General features: G+C 39.2%; 1 protein-coding gene across 2 annotated transcripts; it reads right to left on the reverse strand.

The window, feature by feature from the left end:
* Positions 1 to 289: 289 nt before the first annotated feature.
* Positions 290 to 15,855, reverse strand: dpys (dihydropyrimidinase). Of its 2 annotated transcripts, XM_069143444.1 has the most exons (10): positions 15,795 to 15,855; positions 15,195 to 15,685; positions 13,249 to 13,407; positions 12,887 to 13,066; positions 10,678 to 10,867; positions 10,272 to 10,428; positions 9,858 to 9,999; positions 8,777 to 8,919; positions 4,656 to 4,863; positions 290 to 3,360 (listed from the first exon to the last, which is right to left on the reverse strand). In XM_069143444.1, exons 2-10 carry the CDS (start codon positions 15,444 to 15,446, stop codon positions 3,301 to 3,303), a joined length of 1,491 nt encoding a protein of 496 aa, XP_068999545.1. In that variant the 5' UTR covers positions 15,447 to 15,685; positions 15,795 to 15,855; the 3' UTR covers positions 290 to 3,300. The 2 variants fall into 2 exon arrangements, with proteins under 2 accessions (XP_068999545.1, XP_068999546.1); XM_069143445.1 differs by lacking the exon at positions 290 to 3,360 and having other exon boundaries at positions 4,810 to 4,885.
* Positions 15,856 to 21,898: the final 6,043 nt, after the last annotated feature.

A 21,898-nucleotide genomic window follows, 5' to 3' on the forward strand; every position in this document is an offset into this window, starting at 1 on the left:
CATCTTACTTTTAGTCATTATTATGTTCTTTCAAGAACAACAGTCACTCTTTATGTTGAAGTGAAGCTAATACAGAAGTGACTGCTGGTCATTCTCAGTACAACTAAAATAGCTCAGATCAGCAAAACATTGAATACAAACATCCATTGTTACCACACAATGACAAATTTGGCAAGGTTAATATTTATGCTTCAACTTCTATGTAATATGTAAATAACTATATCTAGCAGTGATTATATTGTTGGTTTAAGACCATATGCAAAACCGATGAAAGTAGTGACAGCAATACTTTGTGTGTTCAGTAGTACATTTTACTATGACAGCATGTTAAACAAAGATACATTAGAAACATTATATACGCTAAACATCAGCATGTTAGCATTGATATCGTGAGTATTTTAACAGGCTGATGAAGATGCATCAACATGGCCTTGGACACTGCTGTGTTGGTTTTTTTTTATATCTGCAACTGCAATATTACCTTGAATATTTTGAATAATACATATGTGCTCAGACACAGTGCCCAGTACTCATCTTTAATATTCTTTCTCAATTGTATCATTATTATTCAGAAAAAGACAGTAGTTCATTAAGTTTGATCAAATTGCATGACATACCAGTCTTTCAATGGATACTAATGATAACCATGAATCCCTTATGGAGGGAATGCTTTCATATTGATAATAAGCAAACAATTACAACATCATGATTTGATTAAGTTAAGCTCAAGTGTGTACTCAACTGTTCTTTCACTTACACATTTCATCATGTTGATTATATAACAAGGCAGATGATATTATACAGTGTTGAATATACCCCAAACTGTGAACATAGTCATAAGATTTCAATTATAGATTTGTTTATTAAGAAGCAGTGAACTGTATTTGTATTACATAATAGAAAGAACAGCGCAGCATTGACTAACCTCAGAGGCAGGCTTTTGTATTGTACCTCCGTGTGTAATGCAGAGGTAAGAACAGTGATATTGGTTTACATAATCGCAGACAGAAGTCCCCTCCATGTGCAGTGAACACCACTGTTCTCTTCCCACTTACTCACTGTCACTGCTCATCAACATCTCACAGGTGTTACTGTCTGCACCTATAGTGATGGGATGGGACCTCAGACAACCCACTTATTTATACAAGATATTCAGCCATGGGTGAATATTGAGGCATCAAACACTGTTGTATATGCCTTACTTTAAACAAATAGTTTACTATTGCTGTATTTGTAGTTAGTTATGAAAATGGTGTTTAATCTGGCACTGCAACCTTTGTTATCATTACAAGGTTAATTGGTCTGCAGTTAGTGTTATCAGAATTAGAAAGTTCATTAATCAGTTCAATGAACTATTGTGTAAGTATTAGTTAAAACTATTAAAACAATGGTGCTCTCTTTTTTAACGTAGTGGACTTTTTTTTTTTAAACTTTTTTTTTATTCCGATTTTTACTTTCTATACACTTATATTTTCCATGTAACAATTTTCCATCAGCTTGCCTCCAAGGATTGGATTTTAATTAAATTGGCAGCAGAGAACAAATATTTAAAATTGGAGTAGAATCACTGACAAAAGTCAAATTTCATGTTTGTACCTGCATTTTTACTGTTTTCATATTGTTCTCTTAAATGTCTTTGCTGTTTCCAAAATCCCCTTGTTGTTACCAAAGTAAATGTGGTGAGATCATGAGTGATGTGTGAACGATTGGTCACACCATTGTCAGCAAAGCATAATGGGGAAATACACTAGTGTGCCTATATTCGGTCTAATACCAAAATAAAGGGATCTATTTTAGCTTAAAATGACAGTTTTTTTCTGCCTTAATATTTTGCTATGACTTAAGTCATGTTTTTATTTATACGAGTGGAGTTATTTGGCAGGACTTTCCTTAATTTTTTAAAGTTGAATCAATGCTAAAAATATATATTTAAGTGTATTTGTCCTGGTATTAACTTGCATGAGCTCCAGTTGTAATCTAGATGCAACTCCGTTTGGACTGTACAGTCTCCTACCGTCGGGGCCCCACCATCCCTCACACGCTCAGAAACAAGAGGAAGGAAGTGGTGTAGCTCAAGGATGAGTAGGCCTTCTGTGACTCACACGCTGCCACTGACCCGTGTGGCAACCTGATAAGCTCACACTATGTCTCAACTGGCCCTGTGGCATAATACCACGCCAGCATGCCAGCCCAATAGGAGGCTGCCGCATGATGCTCTGTGACAGCCACAGACCTTTTTACCACAGGAAGGAATGAATGCAGTCCATACATGGGCATAGATGGGATGCATAGGATAATGTGAGCTCCTGCTGAATATGCAAACACAGAGGCAGTCTGGGTCAGTGAAGTAAATCTTAGCACTTTTCATGCATGTCAGTGTATTTTAATGAATATTTCATCAAAGGGAAGGATGCTTTGGGGTGAGAAACATGAGTCCTGTTACCAATGGCAACAAGGATTTGAAAAAAAAAAAATGGGGGTACAAATCTTAGATTAGGTTTTTGTTATGATCCTATTGCACAATTATAAACACATATAAAATGAGAGATCATCTTTTGTAATCACAGCACTTTTTATAAAAATTAAATCATGCACGAGCTCTATTTTCATTCAAAACAGTGAATTACGTGATTACATAATCTACGTTAGAGCCAATGTCATTTTCAACTGCAGAGTGGGTTCTACTGACCTGTGCACTGAGCAGAGATGACCTGGAAACCTCACACAGCTGGAAAAATATAACCTGGTTTTTCTTCCGGCTGAACATTGATCGAGGTGTTGACCCGAGGGCCAAAATCCCAAAGTAGTGTTGCACACTGTGATTTAAATGACTGAACGACTGTTGAAAATAATTTAATTTTTTTTTTTAATTTTCACTTTATTAACCCCCGAGGGGAAATTTCTTTGCTACAGCAGGGGGGCTCTCAGGGGGGAGATGCTGAAACAGGCTGCCACTAGTGCGGTGCCAGGTAACCTGACCTGAGGTGCATGTGTTTTTGGATGATGGGAGGAAGCTGGAGAACCCAGAGAGAACCCACGCAAGCACAGGGAGAACATGCAAACCCCACACAGAAAGGCCCAGGACTGGATTCGAACCCGGAACTGTTTTGCTGTGAGGCGACAATGCTAACCACTGCACCACCGTGCTGCCCTTAATATCACATTAAAAAAAGTAGAAAATACTCAGAGGAGGTTTATCTGTGAGAAAACATTCAGTTGTTTTGGCTTGGCAGGCTTCTGGATTGTACTGGAGACACACAGCTGGAGATCCAAAGTGCCTTCATGTTCTCGGTCAGTTGTTCATAGGGAAATGACTTTGCCTTTATAGGGCTTTCTGATCACAGCTGTAGGTTTCCCCACCTGCAGGCCAAATACAAAGCAGAAAGAAAGGTTAATTCACCTTTGTTGTGCAGTAACTCATCAAGATCTGGTTGCTTCAAATTCAATAGAAATCTGAATTTCCTCTGAAATGTGTCACACATATTTAAATTCATGATGCTCATGTGAGAACAAGAAATTATTAATTCTACCTGGGCTATGTCAAAATCATGCCCTTATTTACTGATTCACTATTCCGTCCTTTTTTCAACATTTTGATAAATACTTTCATTTGTTTTCTTCCTTCCTTTAGGTCAGAAGATCGATACCACTCTAATGCCTCTGTACTAAATGTGAAGCTACAGCCAGCACCCGGTTAGCTTAGCTTAGCACCAAACTGGACAAATTAGGAAACAGCTATCATAGCTCAGTCCAAAGGTGAAATAGATAAATAAATAAATAAGTCTTCTAGGTCTTGTAAAGCACATACGTAAACACGTGCTTTCTCGGTGTAAAAATTGTAGAAATTACAAGTTGTGGTTTTGCAGCGAGTTACAAGCTGAATCAAAAATGAATGTCTGGCTCTTGTACCGTTGACTTCTTCAGATATAACTCTTTCTCTCATTTTGTGGTCAACAAAAACAAGCTAAAAAAAAAACGACAACCTGACTTGCGATCACCTTTTAAGATGATGCAGCGAACTTGTTAGCAAACACAGAAACCATGAGTCCAATACACATTCTCATTTTAGCTCTGTTCTCCAGTTAACTCCTTAAGGAGAAATATCCTTCAGCTTAGCAGCTAAATACTGTTCACATGCTGTCTGGCGGTGATTAAAGATTTCTCAGTGAAACCAGATGCTTGCTGCAGCTAAAAATGAGCCCATGAGAGGAGTAAGAGCAAACCAGTAACACTGTAGTAAAGTTGTTGGCTGGTAAAACCTAAACAATGAGCTGAAAAACACTAAAACTAGAGAAAACTAGGTTTAGAGCAGAGGGAAACTAGATAGTCAGATGATAATTCTTTATTGGATTGTGACTGAATGACGACTGATCCATTTCAATAAATCGGCCCATTTATAAGTAAGCTATTGAACGTACAGTGGATATTACAAACTGTTTCCACTTTTAAAAATATGTGTTTGACACTCAAAGAAAATGACAGAAGGCCCATTTCATGCTCCAAGTAGCAATGAAGGTTTTGATTGCTGGTTGATTTGGTTGATTTTGGTTGATTACAAACACAGACTTGGAGCACATGGTTTTAGGAGACCAATGTTGAGTCGTAACATTTTACTGAATGCACTGATGTCATGACGCGTGCAGGGTTTGACTGACCTGCTCCCGCTGCCTGATTCTTTTGTAAACAAACTCAGAAAAGGGTTTTCTGTGGATGAATCTGCCATCCCCTGGTGACACCTTCAGCCGCCCGTCCTCATAGACCACTTTGCCCCTGGAGATGGTGACGACAGGGACACCGTGGCACTCCATGCCCTCAAAGATGTTGTAGTCCACAGCCTGGTGGTGGGTTGTGGCGGATATCTTCCTACCAAGTCACAAAGAGAAAGCTACAAGTTTGTAAACAGCTGTAGAAAGTTACTTTAGATCTGAAATGGTCACGTGCAGCCCTTTAGAGAAGTGAGGTAATCACCGCATGCTCTCTGAATAGCAAAAGAAAACATAAACCTATTGTGAAATCTTAATGCATTCTGCTGTTATCTGAAACTGATTGAATCGGGCCAAGATGTACTCATACACAGCATTTGGGTTTATATAGCTCTTTCACTGCAGTTCACAAGCAATACAATGTATTATTTACAACTTTTGCTCGTGATGCTTTCCTCTCTGAAGGCTTACTAAGCACATAACCCAAGCTTTTTTCAGTCAATAAAAACGCACCTCAACATTTTCAATGTTGTTTATTACATTATTCTGGCATCTATCCAATGGCTGCTGCATGAGCCCGCCACATAATATTGCAGTATCACCAGTTTTCTGATATAACAAAACTGACTGCCCAGCTAAAGCTGAATGTTGAATATGAATGAGTTTTGATAAAGAGACACAAGGGAGGCAGCACTTTCAAGATTTCACTAAAACCAATTCATGACTGTGATGGAGTTTAATGGCAGAAATAATTCAAATCATTTATCTGAAAACACTCATGGTTAATGGATCTATGGCAGGAATGGCTTTATTCAAGATTTATAGCCCGCAATTTCAACATGACAAAACAGTACAGTGTCCTGTATATCGACCATAACAACAGCACGTTTATATGCTGGATAACTCATGAATCTGAATCATCTCTCCCCAATTCCATGTAGCCAGTGTTGGCATGTAACTATTTTGTTAAAAAAAAATCTACTACTAATATATTTTTTAACTTAATATTTTCTACTTCACGTCTGTTTATATATATATATAGTAGTTTTCTCCACTACATTTCCTAGCTGTTGCTACTAAATACCTTGCATATTAAGATTTTACCTCGATAAAAACTATGAAACATTGTTTGAAGATAAAACACTAAACAGTATATAAAGCACTTTAAACTTGTCCGCTTTAACCAACCACAACATGCAAAAGTGCTTACACATTAATGCATTAGTCATGTTAATAATATACAGTATAGTAACATAGCACTCACAGGGGCCATATAGTGGCTGCATTTAACAGCAAGAATAATTTTGTTTTGGCACTGTATAAATTACATTGTTCTGCTATTTTGGTGTAAACCTAAAATAACTGATATTTTGTCCATCAACGGTACAACCTGTGAACACTACTCTGAAATACTAAACCCTCTAGATTGTTAGCAAATAGCAGATGGTGAGCACAATTAGCATTAATTTGAAGTTGTGCGTCTGGCCACCTGATGACCCCAATATCACACAAAAGTGGGTTCTATTCCCATCAATCCACTAGAAATACTTTGTCTGTGTCAGATTCTGCCTCACCTAGGCTTTAAAATCAAGGTGCCTTAAGTTTAGGGAACAAGATCATGGTTTGGGTCAAATTTGACACGGTCACTATCTGGTTTAATTTAGGCGCAAAAACGACTTTTTTAAGATAAGGAAAAGGTCATGGTTTGGGTTAAGATAAGTCATTTCTATTTAAGTAACAATATGTATGTCCCATAAGTTACTTAATATATATTATGAAAGTAAAATATGTTATGTTATGTAAGTAACTTGTGTCAATTAAAATAAACCCATGCTGACTTTTGCTTTCTCACAGTCAAACACAGGCCTTTTTGATGAAAGTCCTGTAGCGTGTACTTTTCACGCATAGCCAAGGCAAAAGGTGAAACTGACACGATTTCCTCTGATGCATTGACAGGTATAGTACACGCTTTGGTGTGATACCTAGCTGAATGGAGGTAAGTCCACTATTTGCTCTCTTTGTAGCTCTGTTTTTGGGCACCGCTGACATCTGAAAATATGGCTGCTAAATGTTGCCCACTGTTCACTACAGCTGCAGTAGTTGCTAGCATGCCTGTTTGGCGTTGGGCAGGTAGTACAGTGGGTTTTTAGAGCTGATTTCCTGAAAACATGTTCAGAAGATAAAATTGATGCAAAAAAGCATGAAAGTGTAAAACCATAACAAAAAGCTGAAAGACGCAAAATCATTTAAGGGGCATCATGTGATACGTTGTCAGTGTAAAATGATGTGAAGATCCTGCGTACTTCCACTGCCGTTATTAATAGTAGCAGTGACTTACTGTGGTTTCAGGTACATTGTCATTGGGCTGGTTTAAGGGCTTTATGGAAAATGTAGGAACATGTCATTATAATACAACGCTGTGCAGAGTACAGACTAATGATGCCTAACTAATAAACCTTATGTGAGTGACAGACTAAATCAGCAGGGAACAGTGAAATAAGTGTGACTCAGCCACTTCCTTGAAATGCACTGAGCGTCTGGAGCTCTCTTTTCTCCCCATCCTCACACAGACACATTTCCTGTTGATCTGTGAAGCCAGACATCATGCCTAGTGTGCACTGACAATAACAAGATGTGTCCTCATTATTCAAGTAGCCCAATTATGAGAAACAAGGCAATTGAGTGAGCCTCCTCTGTGTTTGGGGTTATGCAACTGTTTGTGCCCCCTGGTCCCGGATGTTATGAAGCGACACTTGCGCTGAGGGCAATTAATTACGCAGTTTTACAGATGAATTCACAACCGCTGCAATCAAACACGAGGTGCTCTCAGGCTTGAAAGGCATTGTGACAGCCGCAGACATGCACACATGGTAAAGCCAGAATAGAAACAGACGTTAAACCACACAGGTGATGTCCGGGGACAAACTACTGTAAACTACTCCACAGTAATAATCGTGAAGCTCTCTGCTCCCTTACACAAGCTTTTTCCATGTTACCAGTGAAGTCATTAACAGCAAATTACACCGGAGTGTAATGTGTTCTTCTCCAATTCACATCAGCGGTTAGTGACCCCCCTGAGGGGCTCAGCCCACATCCTCCAGCACACAGACCAGTGCCATTCTGGGTTATATAAGCATGTGTGCGCTACAGTACGCAAGCTACTGGAATGCAAACTGTCCTCTGAGCCTGCGTCTGTGCATGTGCTCCACAGAGCAGCATCTGAGGCTTGGATATAATAATGATCAGTTTTTATATACGTCAGTATGATATTCAGAGCCGGTTTCTGAGAATAGCCTCAATACGTTGTGTTCTCTACTATGAAAATGGGTTTAGCTCCCACATGAAATATTCGTCATATTTAAGATCCTCATCACGACCCATCAGCATCGTCCCACTGGTGCTGTGCATATAGAGCTTATGTAAGTGTGTTAAAATCCCTTCTTAAAAATAACTAAACATAGAAAAGAATTAATCATTTCAACAGTTTTTTGTTTTTTTTACTGAGTGATGAATTTGATTCATATGTAAATTGCGTTGTGCTTTAATTTGCGGCTCAAGATAAGTGATGACATACTCTGACTTTTGGATGGAACACAGACGTAATCAGCTTACGTGGCGGGATAGTGTGCGTGCGCATGTGTGTGTGTGTGTGTGTGTGTGTGCGTGTGCGTGTGCGTGTGTGTGTGTGTGTGTGTGTGTGTGTGTGTGTGTGTGTGTGTGTTTTGAGGTGGCAAAACATGAAAGATACATCACTTCTCCTTTTAGTTACTTTTATCTTCAGCCTGCATGCTGCTAAACTTTAAAAACCTTATCTTATTTAACCAAGTGCTTGACACCCTCAAGACACGCTTTCAAGTTTGCTCAATGTTTCAGCAGCATCATCTGCAGCTGAAGCTGTTCACAGAAATGCCTGACTTAGAAATACTCGTCTCTGCTTCACGTGTACATTTAGGATTTGCATTGCAATCACCCATTTAAAACTGTACACACACACTATCTGAGGGCTTTCTTTTGCTGCTCGGTTTCAGAAGCTTTCTCCTACACTGCTGAATGGCTGGAGTCAGGGTCCTCACCTTATCATCTTAGGGTCCCATATAACCACATCAGCATCCGAGTTCTTGGCGATGCGGCCTTTCTGCGGGTAAAAGTTGAAGATTTTTGCTGCGTTGCTGCTGGTGACAGCCACAAATCGATTCTCGTCCATTTTGCCGCTGTGCTGAAAGGAGGAAAATACACAAAGCACCTGGTTTGAAGTAAGGGGGCCACAGTGGATGACAACAATATACAGAATTAGCAGACAAAAGGTCAGGGCTTAACTGTGCAGCAAGCAACTCATTTCTGCCAAAATATCATCTGATGTGTGATTTGTAAGCACTGTTGCGCGCAGTAAATCTTTGCAGTGGCCTTGGGGCGGTCGGGCTGATACACCCTCCCCTCAACAACGGCAAGAAAACGCAGCGTCTGCACTCTGCAGCAATCTGCAGCTCAGACAGTTTATTGCCTTCTCTGTTTGCACTGTAGAAAAGCAAAAATGTGTATTTTGTGTAAATATATACACAAAAAAAGTAGAATAAATAATTAATATCAGTAACACCATTTAAAGGAGTAAATCAGACTAATATTAAACTTATTAAACTTAAAATAAAGGTTATAAGTTCATGCGCACACACGACCCAGTACGGAGTCAAAAATGCACATGGGCTGCCGACTGTTGTGTGTACAAATAAAAATATGGCTCTAAGTCATGACAAATCTTCACAACTTGATATCTTTAAAGTGTTCCTTTAATAGCCTAATCACTTTAACTGATATTGTGCCTGCATGATTTCGAAGCTCCTGACACATCCTGACCAGAATTTGGCCTCAATACACAATGAGTAATCAGCTATGACTATGCATCACAGTAAGACGTAGTACATGCAAATAGAGACTTATAAAGAATACATTATGTTGTGGCTGTGTTGTCATTTGCCCTGTTTTATCTAAATTATCTTTTTATTCAGCCCATTGTCACATCACTGCAAACTGGTCTAATTACATGGATAATGACAGGAAACAGCATAATATCCGTCACTGCAATCTCCTGCTGTGTCAGAGTTTAATCTCAGGTTTGATCAGTGTCAGCTAGAGGAAAGGTGTATTATTAGTGCATACCACTCCTTTCTCCCAGATGACAGACATCCTGTCCTCCACACCGTTCACTCCGTTCGGGATCTTGGTGAAGTCGTCTTTGCCCAGAGCCTTCTGGCACACTGAGAAGGTGCAGTTGTCCGTCCCAGTCACACTTAGATCATCACTAGCACAATTAAAATGAAAAATGTATGAATGAATAACAGGCTTGATGAAATGAACCTGAAATGAAATGATAAATATAATTATGAGTTTCAGCCCAGTAAATTCTACCCCATATGACACATTTCTTCTTTAGCATCTCCCTTCTATACTCTATTAGCTCCAAAACCCATCAGCTCTGCAACATAACTACCAAATTACAAAGCACATTGAATAAAACTTTCCCCCACATGTTGATTAGATGTTATTGGTTGCTCCACTCTTAGTTTCACCTACTTTGCCAGTAGGTCCATGAGGTACCCAGGGGTGCTGGGGTCAGGTCTAAGGGGAGGACCCATGACAAAGGCGGCAGCATGAGCCCACTCTTTGTGCCAGTAGTGGGTCCCATCGGTGCCCAGTCCGGCAGCAATTGGCTCCCCGAATACCACACGGCCTGTTGAGAATGAAAAAAAACAAAAGAAACACATGATCATATCTGCAAGCTTAATCCACTGAAGAGGAATCAGAATGTGCAGGCTGTGTTTAGTTTCTCAGTGGCTTTTCCACCACGACAACAACAATAATCATGTAGATACGCTGAATAACTTAACATTTTAAACACCGTTATTGGCCCCTAAAAGGCCCTGCAGGACCCTCAGCTCTCAACCTCTTTAAACAGCGGGTGGCAGCAGCCCACACTCACCATCCCTGCGTGCATTTGACACAACCTTGGCGGCGGATTTGCTCATGACATGGACCACATAGAGTGGGCAGTTGACAGCGTGGGCAACGGTGATGGCTCGTTGGGTGGCTTCGGCCTCCACCTCCTCCGGCCGACACAGTTCATGACCCTCGGGCCCCGTGATGCCCATAGACAGCATCTTCTTGGCCCCCTGTCGGGTCACAGCGGGGACAGGGACAAGAAGACAGGATAAAGTTTAACACAGCACAGTGTCTGTCCAAGCACAGAGGGACCAGCCAGGTAAAGACTGTGTTTGCAATAACTGAAGTCACATCACACACACGTCAACACACACACACTTAAAAAAAAAAATCAATACTGATAATGTGCAAGTGTGAGTAAATGGTAAATGGTCAGCACTTTTATCCTTTTTATCCAGCAGTCTCCATTTACAAACATGCTCACACACTAGTGGAAACAGAGCTGCCTCGTAAGGTTTTCGCCTGCCATCAGGAACAACATGGGGTTCAGTTCAGGTGATCAGATCTCAACAAACTGAATGTGGGGTAAAGAGCATGTTAGTGTGGGACGATGTAAGTAACATTACCAATGCTGGGAGGTTATTTGAAATGTAGATATGTCTCTCCAACTTAAGAAATAAACACACAAAAGGCTATGCAGGTTACAGGTTAGGTATTTAGCCTGTGAAGGACTAAACAAATATAACTTGTTTCCATAACTGAGTAAATACGCACATTAAGCATAAAAGGGAGTTAGTGTTAGCAGCAAAGATGATGACAGACTAACCTGCACTTGATGTGCAGTTTGACTGACATTAAACACATCCCCATAATAACAACCTTCCATGCTCTCTTCACAGACTTCAGAAGAAGACAGATTCTAGAAAAGTGTCTGTCCTGCAGTGTTGACTTTTAAAAACTAGAGCCAATCAAAATGTGGGACATCGTCTCGTGGGACAGGGAATAAGAATGCTGTGTAGTCCAACATAAAGTGGGACACCTGGTCATCCTAAATTCAGTGTTTTGCCCTTCAGCATGTGGACAGAAGGAACCGTGGCAATTGTATGATTAGTGGGCAACTTACTCCGCCATCTAAGCTGCAGCCAACAAGGCTCAGGAGTGCCTTAGTGTTATTCTGGTTAGACATTTAACTCACTTCCCAGCAGCAGCAGTATTCATGAGCTCCCCACCACAGCTGAGCCACAGGAGTTGCTTTTCAAGCATTTGCTTCCCTCTAGTGATGATTGGTTGCCATGACATTTGATTTTTTTTTTTAATGAAAATTACAAACACTTTATGAGAAATAATACTTTTCTTTTTAATGGTAGGCAGTAGTGTGAGAAGCAAAGGTGTGTCTGATTAAATTAACAATGGCATTCTTGATTTCTCAGTTACACCTGTGAACCTCCACGAACAATACTACTGCAGCTGCTTTAATTTATGTTATTGGTTGCTGTGCTGGTATAACATGTCAGAATATTTATGGAGAAAGTTTTAGGGTGGTGTAAAAGCTGCTTTATATTTCCATTACTTCTTCTGGACATTTGCTCTCATTGTTACAATACATGCCAATGAACCTTAACCCACTTTAGTTAACATGCTCATTCACTCAGACTATTCATTTTTAGTTCAAAATGCAAATTTTGCATCTCTATTACTGAATACTACAGAATTGTCCATTTCTCTTGCTGCCACAGGGTTCTTCTTTGAACACAACCTTGAACTTTGCTGTAATCACAGTGAAACATTAACTCCTAATTAGTTCTGGGCTGTGGTGTGTTTACACAGACAACCTGGCCTACTCTCACAAGACCTCTCCAGATAAAAAGCAAGGCAGAGTATAAACTTGAATCTTTATAGATCTGATTTTATGGGTCAATTTAGCATCTGACAATGCTGAGGAAAATGTTTTAACTAGTTGTATTCTTTATATTTATTAGATAATTAAGCATATTGCTTGAGCTTGGAATGGAAACTAATGCTCCTGTGGGTGAACGGGAAACAAATGTGCTAAAGTTTTTGTTATACAATATGATTAGCCAATTATTCACACTGTAAAAAAAACCAAAAATGGCAGGATGTGAGTAGTTTATAACAAAAATGGGTAAAAACAAAAACCATAGCAGCTCTTCGACACAAACAAATCCAACTTGACATTTCTCAATTTCACAATTCTCTTTAAACGGGTTATGCCATTTTATCATACTAACCTCTGCAATCAAATCTCCATTCTCAGCATGCACCTGAGCTATAGCTCCGATCTCCTTACACTGGGCGAAGGCAGCGTATAACTCAGAGTCCTGCAGCATGAACACATCCTTATAGGCCATAAACATCTTAAAGGAGTTCACTCCTTTCTCTTTGGCCAGAGTCTCCATCTCTTTCTTCACCTGATGAAGAAAACATTTTAGAGAAACACATGGACTAACAACTGCATAGGTGTGGGTGTGTGGGGTTCGGTGTGTGTGTGTGTGTGTGTGTGTGTGTGTGTGTGTGTGTGTGTGTGTGTGTGTGTGTGCAAAGGGGGCATTTATTTATTTAGAAGTGTATTTATAATAATCCACTCCTTCACCTTGTCGCTCCACCACGTGACAGCAACATGCAGCGAATAGTCACAGCAGACTTTGGGGTCAGCAGTCTTGCGCCAGGAGTCATAGGCCTCCAGGAGAGACTTGTTCTTTTGGGGGATGACAAAGTCCAGGATCATTGTGGTGCCTCCTGCTAGAGCAGCCTGGTGGAAAGCACACATTGCAAAAGAGATGTAAGTTAAAGATTAACTTGAAAACTATTAATTAGAATTACATGAAACAATACAAAATCTAATAATTTCAATAGCTTTTTGTTTGTGGTGTATTTGTTTCCTGCAGAAGGCTTGAAAAACAAATCTGAGACTTAAACGTGCTGCATTTTTACACTGAATGAAACTATGAAATGGTTGCTTGAGGTCAAAGATGAAATGACAAAGACCAAAGACACGTTAGAACAGACAGGAGTAGAGATGTTAAACTGTTTAAAGTGATTCACAAAACCTCAGCAACCTGTGGTACCTTTAAAATGTTGGAGAGATTGCTCATTATCAATCAAACAATACCTGACTGACAAAATTGTTTCGTAAACCTATATCAATACAGACAAAGTAACCATGGACATTAGGCAACACTGACGTCTGATCAGAACCATGAATGAGTTGTGGGAAAGCTTTTGCAAACTTCTTGATTGTTACATTATTCAGACATTATTGTGGAACAACACAAAATAAAATAAAAAGTAAATAGAATAGGCCTGCAATTTCTGACAGGCATTGATTAAGAATGATGGTCATTATTGAGACTGTAGTTTAAGGGGTTGCTCACAGGGGTTGGTGACAATTTGCTGTAACTGTAAACCATTTGTCAAAAGTCTCTCTTTCCCACTTGATGTCATTTTGCAGTGTTGTTACTGATGCATTCAGACGGTGACTCTGTGGCCTCTGTGAGCTGCTTCATGTCGCTCTGACTCATCAATTATGAAAACAAGCTTCTAATTAAACTGCCACACGCTGTAATTGGTATTTGATTCATACTGACTCACTTGTGTAGCAGCCAGTTAAACTGTACACACAGGGTATGGACAACAGAACATAAACACCAGAATAACTGACTGACACTGTAGTGAAGCTGCATTCATGCACCATGCATCACACACATCTTCCAATTAATGTTGTGTACACTGTTCTTTACCAAAGCTGTATGTTTACAAGTTCAAAACACACTTCTGGTCATAACCTTCAAAATAAAACACCAACATACACTTCAAATAAATAAAAATACAATCAGTTACATGAGGAGGCTGTTTTTGCAGAAACTCCTTCATATTATTCCAACCACTGAGTAAAGATGTAACTCAAATACCAATAAACTTGATCCCACACAGTACTGCATCAGTAAATGTCATGCGGGTGTTTTATACCACCGACAGAAAATGTGTTAATTCTTAGATATCCAAATTCACTGGACATTAATATGGAAGTGCAGTATTTGTGGTGAGCAGTGGTGGAAAGTAATTAAGTGCTGTACAGTACAATTTTTAGCGACTGCACTCATATTTTACTTCATTATTATTATTATATATATATGATGTATTATTCTTGGTTACAATAATACTTTTTTTTTTATTTAGGGGGAATTTACAAGCTACACACATTAAGTAATTAAAATCAGCCCATCTCTACCGCCTGCAAAACTAAAGTGATACTCAGGAATTTCATGGTGATGAGGAAAAACATGATGCTTATGAGATAAATTGTCACTGTTATTATTATAAGCGTTTCAGTTTGTTACCTAAAATAGCAAAATTATATCTATAGCCTATTCATTAATCATTAAAAATTAAAACAGCAAAATAAAGTGAAAATTGCTAAAGTCAGTGAATTTGAGAAGCGTCTTAATGCGAAGGTAAGACTGCCATCCCTTCCGGTTCTGCCTCCTTCTAACTTGACCGAGCGTGTTCCGTTAAAGCAGTGTTATTAAAACACTCCACCTTGGTTCCGATGTGGAAGTCGTCCACCGCCTTGGTGCCCATGAACGCCAGCTCCATGTGCGTGTGCGTGTCGATGCCGCCCGGGATCACCAGTTTATCAGCGGCATCAATGACTCGCACTCCCGCCGGGATTTGAAGATTCAGTCCAACTTCAACTATTTTCCCGTTTTCAATGTAGACGTCGCTAATCTCGGAGCAGTCCTCGTTCACAACTTTACCGCCTTTAATCAGGATCCCGATGGGCTCTGCCATTCCTGCTGCGCACAACTCAGAGTGTTAGAAAAGATCCGGAGTTTGTGCAAACTGAAGTGAACTGTGCGCTCTGACACTCGTCTGTCTGCGTGCAGCCGGTTCCAGGGGGGTTGACACAGGTACGTGGGTCAGCTCCAAAGTTCATCAGATATGGATGTCCGCAGGAATACAGCCGAGATTCCTGCAAGGTAACAATCCCAGCTGTCGCACACAGCTCTGTTTGATCTCCTGCAAAGGACCTACAATGAAAGAAAGACACAGCCCTATTAATGATGATTTACAGGACCTTTGCAACTGCAACACATATTATCTGCACAGGTAGGTTACAAATTTTGCAGTCAGACAAACCATCAGATGAATCTACACCATCAACTCCTGCCTTCATCCACATTGAATCACTGTAGAAGAGCAAAACTGAGTTGGTGTCCTCCACTGTCTCCATTGTGCAATCAACTGTGTCAAAACTGCACCAACCAGTCAAACTGAGCAAATGATTTATGTCAAGTCAACACACCCAAGCCTTGGCCTGCTGCACATGATTCCACCGCAGAAGAACTGTGAGGATCTATAACAACATTATTTTCATCAATACAGAGCTGTGGTGTTAAATACAAGATGTATTAGTTGGTGTATAAAATGTCAGAAAGTAATGGAAACGCAACTTAAATATTCAAATTGCTTTTTTGTCTGAGCAACAATTAGAAACCCCCAACATATTTAGTTTCTTGTAATATAAAAATTAATAGAGGGGAGGAAATTAGTGGATATTTACATTTGACATACTGGTACCAGTGGATTTTATTTTTTGTTATTTATTGGCTAAAAAAAAAATACTTATCTGAATTCGTGCAAATTTAGTGTCAGTAAACTGAATAATCAAATGACCAGCTCTAGAGTACTGGTTGTGTTTTTTGGTGCGTTGGGAAACAATGAAACTGTCATGTACAGTGGGGGGTCAGTGGGGGCGCTATAACTAATGCCACTGGGCCCCTCAGAAAGGTAATCCAGCCCTGCAAACTGTGCATTATTTACCAATAGATATCTATCTCAGATTTAAAGATTTAAATTTGCACAGAAGGTCCTCTTACAAGAATTTACTGGACGAATCTGGAAACCTTGACACCAAGGCCTAAAATGTTCACAGTGTCCAACAGCATAGTGGAAATGTGAAACACGTGTTTGTTAACTAAAAGAGATGTGCCTGGTGATTTTTTTTTTTTGTCTAAAAGATCAAGTTTGTTCATTCATACACACTGTACAGACATTATACGTACAACAGTGATGCCGCTGCAGCTCAATACAAAAAGGTCTCATCGTTGTCATTTCAATCATTATTTCATATAAGACATGGACATACACTCTCACTGAGAAATTGTTCAGCTATAGTCTTATGCTTATATTTAGCCATGTTTGGAACTTAAAATTATATAAAGCCACTTCAGCTGTTTACCACAAAGTTGAAATAGAAATCATCCAATCACACTTGTTACCAACCTGAAAAATTCAGGAGTGTTTTGAATGCCTAATTTGACTGAAATGCTCCTTTAAGGAAAAATGTTGTGCTCACTTTCATGTTTTTCATTTTCATACTTGGAGAAACATCACATGATTCACAGTTCAGAGAAATTTGCCTACTGTCTTCTGATTGGCTAATTTCCAAGAGATTCTTTATTATTTATTGTCCTGTACTGGAAGAAAGATTAAACTGGCAAAAGAGCAGCAACAGAATTTACAATAGGGCATTTTCTCTTTCAGTCAACATGTCAAATCAAAAATATGACCACACCAGCATATAAAACATGTCTGTTTTTAGCCTTTGATTTTATGCACACACCTGTATCTAAAATACAAATACTTCTGCACATTCTGTTGGGTTTCATGAAAGCTTTCTTTGGGCAAACAAAGAAAATAAATGAAAGAGCAGTTTGTTTTAACTGTATACAGTATACAACACCGACATCATAGTAAATAACCAAATGCAAAACATCTGTCTCCCTAACACAACATTATACTCAGGGGCAATGCTGCTTTGCAGCAGTTATCGACGACAAACATGGTGGAGTGGAAGGGTGTGAATTAGAAAAATAAAAACTACACATCATTCTGAACAAAGATGCTATTAGAAATGGGTAAATGCTGTCATGCCTTATGGTTTAAACCTATCAAATTAGGGCTTTACACTCGATCACTGACATCATGGAAGACTCTGTCTTGAGTCATTTAATTGTCCTCCACGAGAAATATTTTTTTCACTACCTGCAAAAAGACAGTAACCTGTAATCTACAGTTTGTGTCATCCTCCAGCTTAATCATGTCATTTTTAAATGCAGGGATTTTATAGTAATGTTGAGTTTTCCATAAATCTATTGGCCTCTGTCTCGGCAGTCATTTTGACTTGTGGCAACAGTGAAAACAGGAGTAAATATAATTAATAACAATAGTAGTGGAACTGTGACATAATTACAATTATCAGTAACAAGTCAACATGTCTGCTGGAAAACATTCTTTGGTCTTTGGCTCCGACATTTTGAATGCGGCCATTGCTCGGGAAACATGTGACCTCATCTACCAAATAAGTGACTGTGTGTTATGGAATTGTTTATATGTAGTATTTATTTTTTTAAATCCAGACAAAACAGCATGCTTGTGATAATGCTGTGATATCCCTGGAGCATGCAACTGCCTCTCTTTCATGAGGAGTTGTTAGCCACTGGGAGAGATTAATATTTTACTGCAGTGGATTGGTTGTCTGCACCGCATCAGTCCAGACAACTTTTCTCATCCATTAGTGTATTACGAAAACAAGACACATTGGAGAGACAAAGATGCATGCGCTGGTGAGATAAGCACACGCACAGGGCTTAGGAACACCTAACCTTCACAGTTGCAATAAACAATAACATGTGACTTAAGAGGATTTACATAAGATGAGAGGAGTAATCAGAGGGAGTGAAAAACCAATGAGGCAGCAATGGCATCTCCTCAAAAGTCTCTGTGTTGCTGAATGAGGAAAGTTGCCATTCCGCTGGATTTAGAGGAAGGCTGTTGTTATCATTTTATTTCCTCTCCCAGCGCTACAAACCAACACAGATGTCACTTTCTTTTTGACTGAATTGAAATTCAGTGAGTGCAGCTTGGAGTGTTGACATGGTAAAACTGTGGCATCAGAAGGGTATAGAGTGCACTAAAAAGTGACATAAGATAGTGTTCAGGCAGATTATCAGTGCTCTCTGCTCAGGCAGCAAGACGCTTATTTACTGTGTTTGTGCGTGAATCCACATATCACACTGCAGCTACAGTAAAGGTGTATGAAAGACACCAAGATCTGAAGAAGAAGAAAGCAAGATCAGTGTGCAAATTCTAAATGTTTTAATAATTGTCTTTTGGTAAAACAAACTGGAGCTTTTCATTAAACAAAATGTTCCTTGTTTCTCCTTTTGCCCTGTTTCATCTAATATGATTTTATTTAAATATTAAAAAAAACATACACATCGTACATATAAAAGAAAACATTATTTTATGAGTCTTGCACTTAAAGGATACACTGTTAAATGAAATCAAAGTGGAGTTAAGGTCAAATCTTGGTGTTGGTGTGCGCTGAAAGAAGCTGACTTTGAACATGGACAGCAGACACGTGATGTGGTTCCAGTCATACAACAATTTTCAGGTATGTGTCGGTCTGCTACCAGCCGGGGTTTGTGGCCTTCCCGTCCCAAACACAATGCGCAGACAATAGCACAGGATTTCTGGAGCATTTGGAACTTCCCACTGTGTTTGAGCACCATTAATGTAAAGCGGTGCAAATCACAGCACCTCAAAAGTCCAGGAGTTTAATGCTATCCGTGTGTCCTTGTACTCTTTTAATGATGCATTATAAAAACACACCCTCTCCTAAAAAAAATGTCTACATTATTTTCCTGTTGCATGTGCCAGGAAAACAAATTTTGGGCTGCACGTCCACAGAGAGGTCTGTGGGCAGATGACACAATTTGTGGACCCTTTGTGGACACAGAAGCATTAATTACCCTTTACTTCAATGACCTGCTTTACTGTAGCTTTTATTAGCCTATACTGTATGCAAATACTCACTAATCCAGAACAACCTGGCTCTGAACATGCTCACATTTGTAGAGATGATAATGACTTCAGGAACAGGCCTTTACTTGTGGGGATGCTTTCAAGTTTCTGTGATCTACAACCTACCAGGACTTAAAGTTAAAGATAAGTCCCAGCAGCTGTTACTACTCTCCGACACACCAATCACTGCTCCTGTACACATCGCTCACAGTTAGGTGAGGCTTTAAAAAGATCATCGGTGCCACCCTGCCCTCTCCATACCCACCGATCCTTGTACACCTGCCAAGTCAGGAAAATCAGTACACACCCCTCCCACCGAGGCCAGGCAACTTGTTTCATTCCCTCTCCTGTCTGCTGCACTAGAAATCTGCGACTCCACACGAGGCAGACACAACAACAGTGACAACAACGCACTGATGAGTAATCCACTCATCTGTCGTGCGACTATAGTTCTTTAAAAATAGCCATTACAAAGCAATTATTAATTCTACAGAAATGTACATTCTGTCCATAGCAATATCTGTACATGTACATTTTATTTTATTTTACTATTATAAAACCACTTATTCACAATACAGGCAATGCGTGTTTCACACAGCCACTAAAAGCTCTCTATATGATTTATTCTACAAATATAAAGCCCTTTTTATGTTTACACTATTCAATTCTCTACCAGTCATTTTGTATACAGTAACCAAACATTCTTGCGTGGTGTTTGTAGTCAATTTGACCTGTTTATGGCCATCCATTATCAGCCGTACAGATGTTTTCCTCTCTTTCTATTTCTGTACATTTTGCTGTTGAACTGTTGAACTGAAGTTTTTATTAATGCTACTGTATGTTTTCTCACATTATGTAGTTACATTATATGTAAGTATTCATGACTAAAGCTGATTCTGGCGATGACTGAATATTCAAGCACACAAGCAAATGGCCAAGGATTGCATTACCACTAATTGCAGCCCAGATGGCAGTGTTCTCCTCAGATTGAAATGGAAATGTGACCTGCAGTTCTGACTGCTGAAATGTTTTATTGTACAAGGAGAAAATGCTCAGCACCATTACGTGATACGTTGGTGCAGAAAAATAATGTTCATGTAGTGCCGATTTTTATATGATATAATTTAAAGGTATAGTTTTTAAACCAAAATTTGAATAAATGGCAAGCATAGTGTTTGGGACATTTTTGTAGTTTGAGTATATTCCGCATATAACAGATATTTATGTAATATTGCAAATGGTTTCAGAGAGAAACTGAAGGAGCTATGGTAACAGAAAAATCAGAAATAGCAACTACATTACAAGTGTTATTAATGGCACCAATTGAATGATGTATTTAGTGGTAATTTGCAGCCTTGAATTAATAAAAAATGTCCATGTAATAAGGCTTCAAATGTGACAAAAGTGATGTAAGATTCCCTGACACGCTGCATACGAAGACACTAGGAAGTCTGCAGCTACTTCAAAACATTTGTCAGTCACATTGTTGCAGCTGAAGCATCACAAGGCAGCTGTTAAGCAGACTCTAAAAATGTTAAGCTTCCAACAATGGGAGGCAGAAAATGTGAAGGGAAACAATTAAATTACGCCTTGCATGAAGTTTGCTTTTCATTTTGTGAGGCAAATTTAGTGCCATGGTTAATCATTATGCTGTTGAACACGATTTGCAAAAATATTCAAGAGCTTTATGTGCCTCAGTGCCCCTTCTGTATTGAAAAATAATGGGCCTCTATCCAATTAAAAACTGCATTAAATCTCTAAAGTATTACATGCACTTTACTGGTATCTCTCTGATTAGGCTTTTCTGCATGTGCAGATGCTGACAGCACACTGAGAAAGGGAGCTTTGACTGACTGCTCCCTTTTAAATCTAGTTCAGGAGTCCAGCATTTTTTGGGATAATGAAGGTGCATGCATGCATTTATGCTGAAAAAATGAAATATTTTTCATCAAAATCATCAATCTGAAAGTGATTCTTGATGAAAGGGGTTCTTTTTAGACTCTAACACGTAAAAAGTCACATTAATCAAAATAAAAACCATGATATCTGACAGGAAACGTTTTTCCATCTTTAAGCTGTTTTTCACATAATTTACTGTCAGATTTGTATATGTTTTACAAAAACTGAATAATTGAACAAAATATCTGAGATGAGGCTGAATGTGCCCACATTATGATTTAAAGAGATTTTGTATTCATCACAGCCCTTATGTTTTGATTCTAGCATTGATAGGCAGTGATTCATTGTTCGGCAACAGAGGCACCATTCCAACATGTGAATGGATGATTTATGTGACCATCTGTTTTGTTTTGATCATAATTTGATTATCTCTTTTTGTAGGATGACTTTCCACGTCAAAACCCATTTGACACACA

The sequence above is a fragment of the Embiotoca jacksoni genome, unplaced genomic scaffold, assembly GCF_022577435.1.
Source record: "Embiotoca jacksoni isolate LCO1_2020_lvr unplaced genomic scaffold, fEmbJac1.0.p SCAF_11, whole genome shotgun sequence".
Lineage (NCBI taxonomy): Eukaryota > Metazoa > Chordata > Actinopteri > Embiotocidae > Embiotoca > Embiotoca jacksoni.

What these genes read in the sequence shown, in the direction of transcription:
- dpys (XM_069143444.1), bottom strand. Translation starts at nt 15,446, where the DNA reads ATGGCAGAGCCCATCGGGATCCTGATTAAAGGCGGTAAAGTTGTGAAC. An exon ending in ACTTCCACATCGGAACCAAG is followed by an intron (nt 13,408 to 15,194) that starts GTGGAGTGTTTT and finishes GCTTTCCACCAG; the next exon opens with GCTGCTCTAGCAGGAGGCAC. An exon ending in GTCAAATGCACGCAGGGATG is followed by an intron (nt 10,429 to 10,677) that starts GTGAGTGTGGGC and finishes CATTCTCAACAG; the next exon opens with GCCGTGTGGTATTCGGGGAG.